This window comes from Lissotriton helveticus, chromosome 8 (genome assembly GCF_964261635.1).
Source record: "Lissotriton helveticus chromosome 8, aLisHel1.1, whole genome shotgun sequence".
Classification (NCBI taxonomy): domain Eukaryota; kingdom Metazoa; phylum Chordata; class Amphibia; order Caudata; family Salamandridae; genus Lissotriton; species Lissotriton helveticus.
Genome location: NC_136069.1, coordinates 285,892,265 through 285,906,667, shown reverse-complemented (window position 1 = coordinate 285,906,667; position 14,403 = coordinate 285,892,265). Strand labels below are relative to the sequence as shown.

The window sequence follows — 14,403 nt, the reverse complement described above, 5'->3', positions numbered from 1 at the left end:
CAGAGATAGGGTTGGACGACCTTCAGGAGGCCCTGGATGGGCTCCCTGTTGAATATTATCAGGCATATGCCGATACCATCCTTCCATGACTTCTGGACACTCTGCGGGAAGCAAAGCAGGCGGGTATTCTTCCCCAATCCATGCGTGAGGCACAGGTAGTTATGCTCACCAAGCCCGATAGGGGCCCTGAGGACCCTGCTGCATAGAGACCCTTGTCCATGTTGGATGTGGACGCCAAGATATTGGCTAAAGTCTTGGCCCTTAGGCTATGGAGGGTGGTGAACACCTTGGTCCACGAGGTTCAATGTGGGTTTATGCCCGGGAGGGGTACATGAACCTGCCTAGATTGTCACATATCCTCCATATGGTTGCAGACACAGAACTCAGGGTGGCAGTAGTCACCCTGGATATCGAAAAAGCCTTTGATACTCATACATTGGCCTACCTTTGGGAAGTGTTGCGGAGAATGAGGTTTGGAGTGGAGTACATAGCCTGGGTTAAGCTCTTGTACCAGGTAGCGATGGCTACGGTGCGGTCTGGGAGACGTTTCGGAGGCCATTAAGATCGGGAGGGGCACACGGCAGGGATGCCCGTTGTCTATATTGCGGTTTGCCCTGGCCATGGAGCCTTTGGCAATATGCCTGCGCAGAGACATGCGGTGTGAACGTGGATGGTCGCACGCATGTAGTTTCCCTATATGCATATGATGCTCTCCTATATATATGTGAGCCAGAAAGCACGATTACACCTGTTTGGAACTTCGTCGGGCATCCGTACTAATGGTCAGAAGACTATTCTTTTCCCGCTCGCGGCTTTGGCACGGGGGGAAGTTCAGGATCTCCCCGAGGTTGGCATGGACTGGAAGTGCGATCTCTTCCGGTATCTTGGACTGCAGATTGCACATAGTCCAGAGGCTCAATACTTTCTGAATATGGGACGGGTCTTGGATGGTTCTAAAGGCATCAGATAGCATAGTTAACACACAGACGGCAATAAACTTGACCTTCCACTTTTACTACAGAACATTATACAGTACCCCTATTAATGTAGAGAGCGCAGACATACAGTAGTTCCTGGAAAAAATAGAACTCCCACAAATAACACAAACACAGTACGCAGATCTCGAGTCCACCATTACCTTAAATGAAATAGAAAATGCCATACAACAACTAGCAAGAGGGAAAACACCAGGGGCAGATGGATGGCCACAACAATTTTACTTGACATACCAAACACAGTTATCCCCTCGTTTACATCGTGTGTACTTAGAGGCGTACGATAAAGGCATACTACCCATCTCCCTGCGAGAAGAGGTCCTGGTCGTGCTCCCTGAACCAGGTAGGCACCCATTATTTCTTGTCACATATCGACCATTATCCCTATTAAACACAGATTATAAAATATTAGACCACGTACTAGCAAATAGATTAATCAACCTAATACAAATAATAATACATCGAGAACAAAATGGATTCATACCAAACAGGAACACATTTCTAAACATACGTTTATGATAATGGACTGGGCAAAGACGCACAAGAGGCAAGGGTGGATGGCTTCCTTGGATATAGAAAAGGTGTTCGACACACTGGGGTGGCACTACCTACAAGCAGTTCTGCCACGTTACGAAATTGAGCCACACTTCCAGAAATGGGTATCCCTACTGTACAACTCCCTGAACGCAAGAGTCTGTATGGGTGCAGAAATCTCAGTACCGTACAATATAGAATGGGGCACACGTCAAGGCTGCCCTCTATCACCAATTATATTTGCTTTAGCAATAGAACCATTGGCATGCATGCTTCGTAAATATGTTCTAGAATAGGATTTAAAAGTGCACAATACATGGCACGTAGTATCGTTATATGCAGATGACGCATTAGTATAGCTGAGGAACGACGCGTCAAGTCTACCGCAACTGATATAACTATTGGAGCAATTTGACAAAATTTCAGGGCTAAAGGTGAATTGGGACAAGTCACTTCTATTCCCCCTGACATATATGAGACCGGAACTGCAGGATACACTCCCAATCGCTCCATTAACATGGAAATGCGACAAGTTTAAATATCTGGGTGTCCAAGTTTACAATTCGCCCGTAGATTTAATGGACGGAAATCTAGGCAAAGTATTGACCAGTGCCAACTCTTCATTGCAGTTCTGGACAGGTCTACCACTTTCACCCACGGGCCGCATTGCTATACCCAAGATGCCACATGCTTCTTTTTTAATGTACCCCACACTAACAAACCAGTTGCGTAGGATATGGAACAAAACACATGCTAAACCAGCAATATCCAAGCCCCTCCAAACGCTACTCACCCACGGCACAGCTCATCGAGCAATTACAATGCTCTACAAATCAATACGCCAAGACAAAATACCACAATTGGGAGCACTGAGGACTTACTGGGAGGGAAAGTTAGCTCTAACTCTAACCGACAAGAAGTGGTCACAATGCTTAATGAACACCAAGACTAGCTCAATCAATGCGAGACAAAATACACCCAATTCAATTATTTACAACACACTTATCTCACACCTCACAGGATTGCTAGAATATATCTGGCCTCCTCACATATTTCCCCATGATGCAGCACATCCATAGCTTCATTCGTACACAAGGCATGGACATGCCCAAAAATAGGGGAATATTGGGACAAAGTTGCAGGGATTTTGACGGATGCCACAGAAACAACTGTGCAAGCAAGCGGGCAACATTTTATACTAGGAATTACTAAATGTACATCTAAACGCAAAGCGTTGAATGAAGTTTCTGGACTTAGCTCTAATAATAGCAAAACTACAGAATACCTATGTGCTGGAAAGCGAGGACAACACCTCCCATATCTCAATGGATTGAAGATTTATGCAAAGCCCTGATGGCCGAAATAGACAACGCACAAAAAAACAACTAGACACAACAACAGAAACCACAACCCCAGAATGGAAGACATACCTTTCCTTCATTGAATCGAAAATAATTACAGCAACATCATAAATGCCGCTAGCAACGATTATATATCACGCTGCCTCCACCACTAAAGAGAACCCTCACATACATATATGTAGGGCTTCCCTGCGACAATATACAGGAAACTCCTCCAACCTCCCTACACCAGCCACTATACAGATACACTTAACATTGGGCATCCGGACAAGATCGGCACATAATTCCCCCCCCCAAGCACAGGCAACATACCTTAAACTGCTACAGAAACACATCTACCACTCAGTGCAAATGAAACATGGTCGTAGACAACCCACCTATAACATCCCTCACTACAGACTACATCCATCAACGTTGTTTCTTCTCCTTTCTTAGTGTTTGTTTAAATAACATAATGGATGGTTCAGTAAAATTGGCAAAAGAAATAACTCCCACACACAGATAACAGCGATATGCAATATTGATGTTGAATGCCCAAATGTACAGCAACAACTGTATTAACTGCTCAACGTAATAACATGTCAATGGAGATTAGACAATTGTGCAACTGATATAGATACCAATGCGAAAGTAATTGTAATACCGTGAGAATTTAATGAAGAATTATTTTAAAAATATATATATTAGTAGCTCTTGATGAGTTCGATTGAACATAAGTAGCTTTTATCAAAGAAAAGGTTGGAGACTCCTGGACTCTATTGTGACCGATCTTGACTCCACAAATTTGGGAGAGCCGAAACACTGAACTGCTTAAGATGTGGGGATATAGAGGGCTCCTTCTTTCACACACTCTGGGTGTTCCCTACTGTTCGCATGTACTGACCGACATATTGGGTGAGGTATGTATGTTCCTGATGGCACTCCTACAAGTGGATCCCAAATACATACAGCTCGACATCGCCACAGCAGTAGCTCTCCCGAAAGCCCAGCTTCCCTTTTGTAATCTAGGTCTAGTTGTGGCAAAACGTGACATCGCCAAGCACTGGGGGGCACTTGAACTACCCATCGTTGAGGAGTGGGGGAGAGGGATGGACATGTACATGGCCGCAGAGGAAGTCATGTATAAAGCCAGAGGTTGTCCCAAGAAATATGCTGAAATTTGGGGTCCCTGTGGTAAATATTATGGAAAAGCTATGTTGGATAAAGAAATTGTGTCCTCACCTGAATGATGTGTAAGTGTTCTATGGAAGCTTTAAGAGGGATGGTCTGTCACTTGATGTGTGCTGTGATACCTGATGGTCGGATCGGATATATTGTGGTACTACAGGTACCAAATGAAGAATTGCCTTTGCCTGTACATTGTTGTTCTGTACGCGTTATTGGAAACAACACTAGGTAGCACATCAAATGACAGCAGGAGCAACTGAAATAGGGATTGTAGCTCCTTTCCTGGCTCTTTGAAGCAACTATCTATGAAGGTAGGACTGGGAAGCAGAAATAAGCAATCTGAGTTCACAAATGACTGGAAAACTCTGTTCGGCTCTATAGAGAGCTTTCGGTTCCCTTCAATTCCTGACATCAAGGCATTCCAAACCTCCAGCAAAACAGGAGGTGAAGGCTCCCAGTCAGATGCTGGCCTAACTGCAGACACTTGAGAAAGCGGATTCAATTTAACAAAGACAACGGCGAGCCAGAAGGTAGAGGTGAGCCCATGAAACAAAAGCTCCTGAACAGGGTCAGAGTAGGAGTGCAACTTCTAGGCACAAACATGATACCCTGAGCTGGGAAAGCACCTGGCACATATATGCAGGAGATCTACTTCAGAGAGGCTACGGGTGAGAGCCCCCTAGAGAATGGAGGCGGAGCAAATTAAAATTCCATCACCCCATGTGCTGCACAAAAGAAAGCAGTGCCACAGAGATCATGAGGCAGAGGGACGGCTCAGATTTAATGAGGAGTGGAATAGATTCAGCATGCTGTTCAGCTGCATAGCCAACAATAACAATGTTACGTCTCAGAAGCTTCGGGACGATCAGTTAGGTGCCCCCTGCGCCTGCAATCTATCTCCCCATTGCTATGCGCGAGACTTGGTGTGGACACCTCTCAAAAGATGACTAAAGGAACACTGATCGTGCCATTACAGTGAATGCCCCTCATAGCACATGGATAAAGTTGACCCTCACACCGGGACGAAGAGCATGCAGCACCCGGGGACAAGCTTGGGCTGACAAAGTCACTGTGTCGTGAGGTATCCTACTCACTGGGAAACATTTGGACAAACTTTTAAAGGGCGGCCTCTGCAAAAAGAGATAGGGGTCGACAACAGGAGAGGCATGTGAACTTGCATGTCTCATTCACAGGGTGACACAAGTTGCAAAGTACTGAACAGAGTCTATTCGGACACAGAACCAAATGGTGGAAGACTAGCTGCTGCACCCTGGGCTCAGAAACTTGGGTCGAGATAAGTGCTGAAAACAACATTCAGTAATTGACATGTGGGCCATTTCAACCATAAAAAGTGAACACAGAACCTGGGAAACCTGGTCCAGCTGGCACGCCCTAGATAAGACTCTTTGCTATTACTTAGGATACTCAGGACTGCCTAGTTCACATCTTAGGAGAGATCTGTGTTAGGTCAATTAGATGCAGCCTCCTCCTGCGAATACCTGTGCATTAACATCACCAGCAACAGCAGGCCATTATGCAAATTGTACATGTTTTACCATCTGCCAGGTGACAACTTCCCCTTTGTGGGAGAGATCATGAAAATCTTTCTTTCAATGTGGGGCAACATTGTCCCCAAATCTTTCTCTGAGACTTCAACCTACACTGTAATGACTTGAAAGACCCGGTAGCGACCACTCTCAAAACCTTCCTTGCGGACCTCAGCCTAGTTCTAATATGTGATAGTCCCACCCACATTCTGGGCTCGATCCTGGACCTTATTATGGCTAACCCCAATGCTATTCAATTGCCCTCGACTGCATGTGACTGGTCTGATCATCATTAGATCTCCTTCCACATCATTCAACTCTGGTCCAAGAAAAGATCACAAGACCAGGGTCTGGAAACGATCTCTCCGAAACTCAAACATGAATGACCTGATCTCCCTCAGCAAGAACACCTTGTTGCCTCCAATTGACAAGTCCGAGTTACAGGACCTCACGGAACATTACAACAGCTCTATATTGAGTATTTTAGACTCAGCTGTCCTCTCACAACTTAAAAGAAAGTCTTCCAAAGACTCCAAACCTTGGTTCAATGATAGTTTAAATTCAGAGCCACGCAATCTGAGACTTGCGAACGATCGTGGAGAGGATCCCCGTCCCCGGAACACCTCTTTCTCCTGAGATCTAGAAGAAGCTCTTACAACAAATATATCAGCAGGGTGATATCGAACTTCTTCAGAAGCCAACTGGATAATGGCTAAAAGATGTTCTTAATTGATCAAACTCCAATCCAACTATCTCCCCACTCTCCAGCCATCACAGGCCATTACACAGTCAACCTGTGAAGTAGTTGCCTCTTTCTTCCTTGAAAAGACTATTAAGATTGAAAATTATCTACGAACTCTACAAGGCAACCAACGGACTGCTCTATTCCCGATTAACCCTACATCCCCTCCTCCACCTCAACCTCTGCCTGCTGTAGGTCTCACCAAAAATAATGCCCGCTGGAGCCAATTCACTCCATGTGACGAATTCTTTATACTCAACCGGCTTTCTACTTTGAAACCCTTAAACCACTTCAGTGACTCTTTACCCTCAAGTTTCTTCAATAAGATGAAAGGGTCCTTAGGCCCTCTCTGGACCAAAATAGTAAATGCCTCTTACGTCACGGTGTGATCCCTGATTGTCTAAAGTCAGGGCAGGTTACACCCATTCTGAAAAAAAACACTGCGGACCAAGAGGCCCTCAATAGCTTTCCTCCTATCACTAGCATTCCAACTCTAGCGAAGCTCCTAGAGAAATGTGTTCTTGTCCAACTATGTAACCACATTGATCAATTGCAGCTTTTAGATCAATTCCAATCGGATTAACATCAGGGGCATAGCACTGAAACGGCTATTACACACATAGTTAATGACGTCCTAAAAATGCTCGATTGGAATGAAGCATGCCTTCTAATCCTCCTTGACTTATCTTCAGGGTTTGATATGGTCAAGCTTGAAAACCTCCTGGATTTACTGGAACGAAGGATGGGTCTCTCTGGCGCGGTATTAAACTGGTTTGACTCCTTTCTTAACAACAGAACGCAAAGATTTAAAGTCAATCATTCCCTTACTAACTCTATGCCATCCACTCTTGGGGTCCCTCAGGGATCTGCACTCTCTCCCATGCTTTTCAACTTGTTCATGGAGCCTGTAACGGGATTACTCAATTCATCAAACATTCTCTATCACATGTATGCCGATGACACCCAACTGTACCTCAAAATCTCCTTCACAGACAACATCAGATCACTCAACCCTACTCAAAACACAACACTGGCTGACTTCCCAACATCTTAAGCTCAACTCCTCCAAAACGGAATTCCTCCTGATCGTGCCAACCGAACAGTCTACCATCATCGCTGTGTACTTGCACCACCTAACATCTCTCAACTGTACCCCACACATCAACTCTGCAAGGTCTCTTGGAATTACACTTGACAAGTCACTGTGCATTCAGGAGCACATTAGCTCAGCCACCAAAGGTGCCAACTTCCACATGAGGATTCTAAGAAAGATAAAACCCTTTCTCCCCCCGGATGACTTCAAGTCTGCTGTTCAAGCTCTAGTAATTTCCAGGCTAGATAATGGTTGTGCAACACACTGTGGGCTTTCCAGCTACAAGTTGGCACCGCTCAGGGCTTCCCTGAATTAAGTGGATAGGCTCATCACAGGTTCCAGAAGAAATAGTCACATAACACCGGACCTGGAATCATTAAATTGGCTGCCTTTGGAGGCTAGGCTTCATGTTAAGATTGCGTGCATGACTCACAAGGCCGTTCACTTTTTCACCCCTCTGTAGCTAGCTCAAAAACTGGATCTTTCTAGTGGGAGGCGATCTTCTAGGAGTTCCAGTACCCTGCTGCTAAAACCTCAAAAATTCCCAATAAAGAAAACCTATAATCAGGCGTTCTCGGGTATCACCCAGAGAATCTGGAACTCCCTTCCTCCGCACCTCAGACTGATTCCCTCTAAGGCATCTTTCAAAAAAGAAGTGAAAGCTCTATGGATGAAAGCCCTTGTTTGACTGCACCTACCCCCATCAGGTACCACTCGTGGTTGGTTCCGCTACTTGGGGGCTTCTCTCCTTCTCCACGGACTGCCTCGACCTGATTAACGCTACTACATAGTTTTTCGCAGGGGTTCCTATGCTTTTGACTATGTCTGTGACTTTTGATTGTGCTCAACCTCTATATTTGTCTGTTGCACTAATATGCTCTTCTATTTCGTTTTGTGTTGGCATATTATATTGCTCCTCTATCGATTCCAGTACCTTGCTTATCACTGTTGTTGTTTTTAACCTTGATCATCAGTAAAGAGACAGGTAAAAATGCTTCACTAAACTCTAACTTGCTTTTGCACAACATACCTTATTCCCTCTTCAATCTTTACGCGTCCAACAAAGGCCAAGACTCTTTCCTCCAATAACTTTTTAGCAACCAACTGGGGGAAGCAAAGGAGGATATAATAGCTGGGGGTAACTTCAACTTTGCCAGGAACTCAAAGCTGGATAGGGACACAGGCACAACAGCCATGTCAGGGAAACTAAAAGAGAATTAATAGACTTTGCCCCATTGACACCTGGAGGTACCTCCATCCTTTAGGAAAGAACTTTTCTCACTACTCTCAATCGCAAGCCACATACTCACGAATAGATTACTCACTGATTTTCTACTCTCTGAATCGCTCTCTCATGAAAGTGGCCATGTCCGATAACTACATTTCCAATCACACACTCTTGGAAATGACATAGGAGAGGGGCATACACCCCCACAGGGATATTATCATACAGATGCGGCAGATAAAGCTTCCGAGTCCTGTACATACGGCGATAATGGCAAAGGCAATTAATGTATTCTTTGGCGATATTGCCGCCTTGGGTGTGCATATTAGTATGATATGGGATGTAATAAAGGCGAATCCGAGAGGTACTGCAATCAGCACTGAATTGGGACAAACAAGGGAAGAGACTGGTACACTGTGCACCATAATCACACTCAATATACATTCTCTGGCAGTTATCATTTAATATGGACTTATTTAGAGGGGGAGGATTTAGAATGGAATCCCAAAAATACGCTACGTGACTTATAGCTCCCCCATCCCCAACAGAAATATGATGCCACAACGCGCAATGTCTCGCCTTATCCGCAAAGTGTCCTGCGAAATGATATTGGAAACGTGACCACCCTAACAGGAGTAGTTACTTACATTCAAATTATTTTTTCTTAGTGTTGCCTTTCAACATAAGTCACTCTCCCCAATCATAGCTTGTACATATCTCCTCTCATTCTGAAGTGTCTATAACCCCTTCGAAAAATGGCAAAGTAATGTGCCTGCCTTGTCGCATACAGTGCTTCTCCCAAGCAGTGACAGCCCCATGTCCCAGCTGTGCAGAGTCCGTGATGCTGTGCTGTGCCCTCTGTACTTTCAGTGTTTCTGCTCTTACCTCATTGTATCGCTGCACCAGACGGCTGATGCTCTCCTTCTCCACTTGCCACTCTGGTTTACGTCGCTCTTTTCGCAGTGTCTTGCACTTCTGCTGTTTTTTACTGTACTTTTTCTTCCATCGCTCAAAGTTCTTCACGGGGTCTGTGCGGTTGTTAAACCTAGACGCTTTCTTGACTACTGGGGTAGCTGGTGTCGGCGACTGAGTGGTCTCCATGCCGATAACTGGCAATAAAGCATATAAGTCAGTGCCCCTTCTACACCCGAATGCTAAACACACATAAAGTACTCCAGTGCGGATACATCCATTCTGCGCATTCCTCACTGCGCCGGGGGCGTACCTGAGTCACAAGGGTAGCCATTTTAATAGCAGGCAAGTCTCCCTAGTGATTAAGGCGGGTCGACGATTGCACAGGGCCCTGGACTAATAAATGCCTGACTCTGACATGTCTGCCTCCTTGAAGCATATGCGCCCCATGCTGATGTTAGAATCTCACAACGTGAGACAAAACTACTTCCACAACATGGCGCGTTCGAATGACGGCTTTCGAATGCGATAAACTTTATTAGTATCATGGAATTGAACAGTACAGTAGCTTTGTTCACGCTCTACGCTTAACATCACGGCTATGTAAAACAGCATAAGAGCAGTTCTGATAAGCTCCGGTTATCTATGCAAACTGTTTTATGGCTCTGTTTACCTCTATATTAAAACAGCAATTTTTATTTATTTATTTATTTATGCATTTTTATATAGCGCGGACTTTACCCGAAGGTGTCAGAGCGCTTCACAATAGGAACAGAACTGATACATGAGAACATTACAAGTGAGCAAAATACAAAGGCAAACGTTACATTAAATGAAGCAGAATTACAATTGTGCGCCAACAAAGTATAAGAGGTAGTAAACGGTGCATTACAAAAGTGACAATCGTGAGTCAACAAAATACAAGAGGTAGCAAACGGTGCATTGCAGGAGGAAAAAGTGACGTGTGCAGGTTACAAAAAGCGTACAAAATAAATATAGAGGTATAATACTGCCATATATGGAGGACACTCCAGCACAAGAACAAACGTAGGCACTGGTGGCACTTGTGCAGGTGTCGAAACAAACAAATGTAGGAGGTAGAAAACAGTGTGTTACCGGAGAGAGTGACGGGTGCAAGTCACCCACGAGTCCCAGACACAGAAGGAAGGACAATACTGCAATAAGAGGCAGACTTTCAAACCACAAGAACACACTTGGAAGACACTTCCATAGTCAAATAAAGTAGGTTTTTCATTAGTTGAAGGGCTTCCTTCAGATAGCATAGAGGGCATGAATTACATTTGGAAATGTCTTTGAAGAAGGAGAACTTTGAGGTCAGATTTGAAGGCTTGGGAGGAGGAGGTGGTCCGGAGCTGAGGCGGTAGTGAGTTCCAGATTCTCACTGCGCTGCCTGAAAAGGATTGGGCCATCGATCTCTCCTTCTTGAAAGTGGGAGGTTCAAGCAGTAGATTTTCCGCATTTCGTGATGGTCTAGAGCCTCCAGAGAGTTTCAGTTTATTCGCCAGGTAGCGCGGAGAGGAGGAGTGCAAGGCTTTATGGGTGATGCAGGCAGTCTTGTAGATAGCTCTCGCCTCGATGGGGAGCCAGCGGAGGGAGGATAACATGGGAGTGATGTGGTCGCTTCTTTTGGCCCCATAAATGAAACGAGCTGCTGAATGTAGAACAGACTTAAGGGGGGATAGGTGGGATTTGGGGAGGCCAGTCAGAAGAGAATTGCAGTAGTCCAGTCTGGAGAGGACCAGCGATTGGACCAGGGTTTTGAGGTCATGCACCGGAAAGAAGCGACGAATCCCCCAAAGAAGGCACAGTTGGTATTGGGCAGACTTTGCAATTGAATTAATGTGGGAGAGTAGATTGAGTTTTGTGTCGAGTATGACACAAAATTAAAAAAAAAAAGCAATCAATTAATGTGCGGAACACAGCCTTCAAAAAATGCACCTAGGCACATTTGTGAACAGAGAAGGGCAGCCGTTAAGAAAAAACAAGCAGTGGCAAAGCCAATAGACTTCGCCTTTGGGACTCATTCAAACGTGCAAATGCTCTTCCAGTACCATTGCTATTGAGTATAGACAATAGATGTTTGAGGTCAGATTTTAAAGTAAATTCCTTCCCCCACAAATAGCTCTTCAAATATTCCACTGCCCATGTGCAAGCAAGAGCTTCATGTTTGATAGTGGAATATCTGCTTTCAGAACTCGCCAAAGGTATTGATGCAAAAGCAACTGTTCTCTCAGTTCCTTGATATTGCTTCCTAAGCATGGAACTCAGATCCCTCACACTGGCATTAACAAGCAACTCCTAATTTTTTGATCAAATGGTAATAAAATACGTGTATTTACAACTGAGTTCTTCAATTTGTGCGACGGGTATGCCCAGACGTGGGTCCCATGCTCACTGTGCCACTGGAACCAAGCTATACCTGCCTGGGTTGCTTATTGCTTATGTTGCAGTTCAGGGAGGACCTGGCCTATTGGAGCAGAGTCAAGACTAGTTTGCATATGGCAGGCCTCCAAACTGAGGTGGCATAGTGGGTGAAAAATAATAGATTGGGATGTGGCTAGAGCAATTGTCAGTGGCTGAGATTAATTCAAACATTACATTCATCACTTTGTTTTTTGATGCCCTAAGTGCAATGGGTATACCCTGACGTGGTTGCCATGCTCACTGTGCCACTAGAATCAAGCTATACCTGACTGATGAGCCCTGACTAGGGAAAAATCTGTCCTGGGTTGCTTGTGTTCCGGCTCAAGGAGGGCCTGGCAGTTTGAGCTGGACTTACCCATTGGAGCAGACTCAAGACTAATTTGCATATAGCTGGGTCCAAACTCAGGCATGGTGGGAGAAAGAGAATGGATTGGGATGTAGCCACAAGCGATTGCCAGTGGCTGAGATTAATTCAAGCATTCCATCCCTCACGTTGTTTTCTAATGACCCGACCATTGTATAAGAACATATCTGTCAGCCAGAGCCCTTCATGTAAAAAAGGAAAGTAGTATTTATGAAGACTGAAATATAATTTCTTGATGCAAAATTAAATATGAATCTTTTAGATCCTTTGAGGCCATGTCAGTAAGGCTACCAGTCTTTTCCTTGATAAGTACGAGTTGTTCAATGGAATTGATGTCTACTGCCTCGCAGAATACAGTGATGTGTTTAATGAAAGCTAAAATTGGAAACTAGGTATGCTGATTATATGGAGATGTCAAGTAGCCAAAATGGCAGTGAGTTGCAGAGAAAAATATTAATTTTATCCTCCCTGTTCCCCAAAGGACTGCAATGACTGCTTTTGTTCCTAAATTGTTCACATCCGTGAAAAAAAACATCATACGAAAAGAGGATTCTGTGGTTACAGACGTAACAAGAACAAACGTAGGCACTGGTGGCACTTGTGCAGGTGTCGAAACAAACAAATGTAGGAGGTAGAAAACAGTGTGTTACCGGAGAGAGTGACGGGTGCAAGTCACCCACGAGTCCCAGACACAGAAGGAAGGACAATACTGCAATAAGAGGCAGACTTTCAAACCACAAGAACACACTTGGAAGACACTTCCATAGTCAAATAAAGTAGGTTTTTCATTAGTTGAAGGGCTTCCTTCAGATAGCATAGAGGGCATGAATTACATTTGGAAATGTCTTTGAAGAAGGAGAACTTTGAGGTCAGATTTGAAGGCTTGGGAGGAGGAGGTGGTCCGGAGCTGAGGCGGTAGTGAGTTCCAGATTCTCACTGCGCTGCCTGAAAAGGATTGGGCCATCGATCTCTCCTTCTTGAAAGTGGGAGGTTCAAGCAGTAGATTTTCCGCATTTCGTGATGGTCTAGAGCCTCCAGAGAGTTTCAGTTTATTCGCCAGGTAGCGCGGAGAGGAGGAGTGCAAGGCTTTATGGGTGATGCAGGCAGTCTTGTAGATAGCTCTCGCCTCGATGGGGAGCCAGCGGAGGGAGGATAACATGGGAGTGATGTGGTCGCTTCTTTTGGCCCCATAAATGAAACGAGCTGCTGAATGTAGAACAGACTTAAGGGGGGATAGGTGGGATTTGGGGAGGCCAGTCAGAAGAGAATTGCAGTAGTCCAGTCTGGAGAGGACCAGCGATTGGACCAGGGTTTTGAGGTCATGCACCGGAAAGAAGCGACGAATCCCCCAAAGAAGGCACAGTTGGTATTGGGCAGACTTTGCAATTGAATTAATGTGGGAGAGTAGATTGAGTTTTGTGTCGAGTATGACACAAAATTAAAAAAAAAAAGCAATCAATTAATGTGCGGAACACAGCCTTCAAAAAATGCACCTAGGCACATTTGTGAACAGAGAAGGGCAGCCGTTAAGAAAAAACAAGCAGTGGCAAAGCCAATAGACTTCGCCTTTGGGACTCATTCAAACGTGCAAATGCTCTTCCAGTACCATTGCTATTGAGTATAGACAATAGATGTTTGAGGTCAGATTTTAAAGTAAATTCCTTCCCCCACAAATAGCTCTTCAAATATTCCACTGCCCATGTGCAAGCAAGAGCTTCATGTTTGATAGTGGAATATCTGCTTTCAGAACTCGCCAAAGGTATTGATGCAAAAGCAACTGTTCTCTCAGTTCCTTGATATTGCTTCCTAAGCATGGAACTCAGATCCCTCACACTGGCATTAACAAGCAACTCCTAATTTTTTGATCAAATGGTAATAAAATACGTGTATTTACAACTGAGTTCTTCAATTTGTGCGACGGGTATGCCCAGACGTGGGTCCCATGCTCACTGTGCCACTGGAACCAAGCTATACCTGCCTGGGTTGCTTATTGCTTATGTTGCAGTTCAGGGAGGACC

General features: G+C 44.8%; 1 protein-coding gene across 1 annotated transcript in view; it reads right to left on the bottom strand.

Moving 5' to 3' along the window:
• The window catches only part of DDX10 (DEAD-box helicase 10), an 835,384-nt gene extending 825,515 nt beyond the window's left edge, over positions 1-9,869 (bottom strand). The window contains exon 1 of the mRNA XM_078657055.1: positions 9,550-9,869. Within this exon, the coding sequence (XP_078513181.1) occupies positions 9,550-9,765 (216 nt within the window). The 5' untranslated portion in view covers positions 9,766-9,869. The remainder of the gene's footprint in view (positions 1-9,549) is intronic.
• Between the last annotated feature and the right edge of the window lie 4,534 nt (positions 9,870-14,403).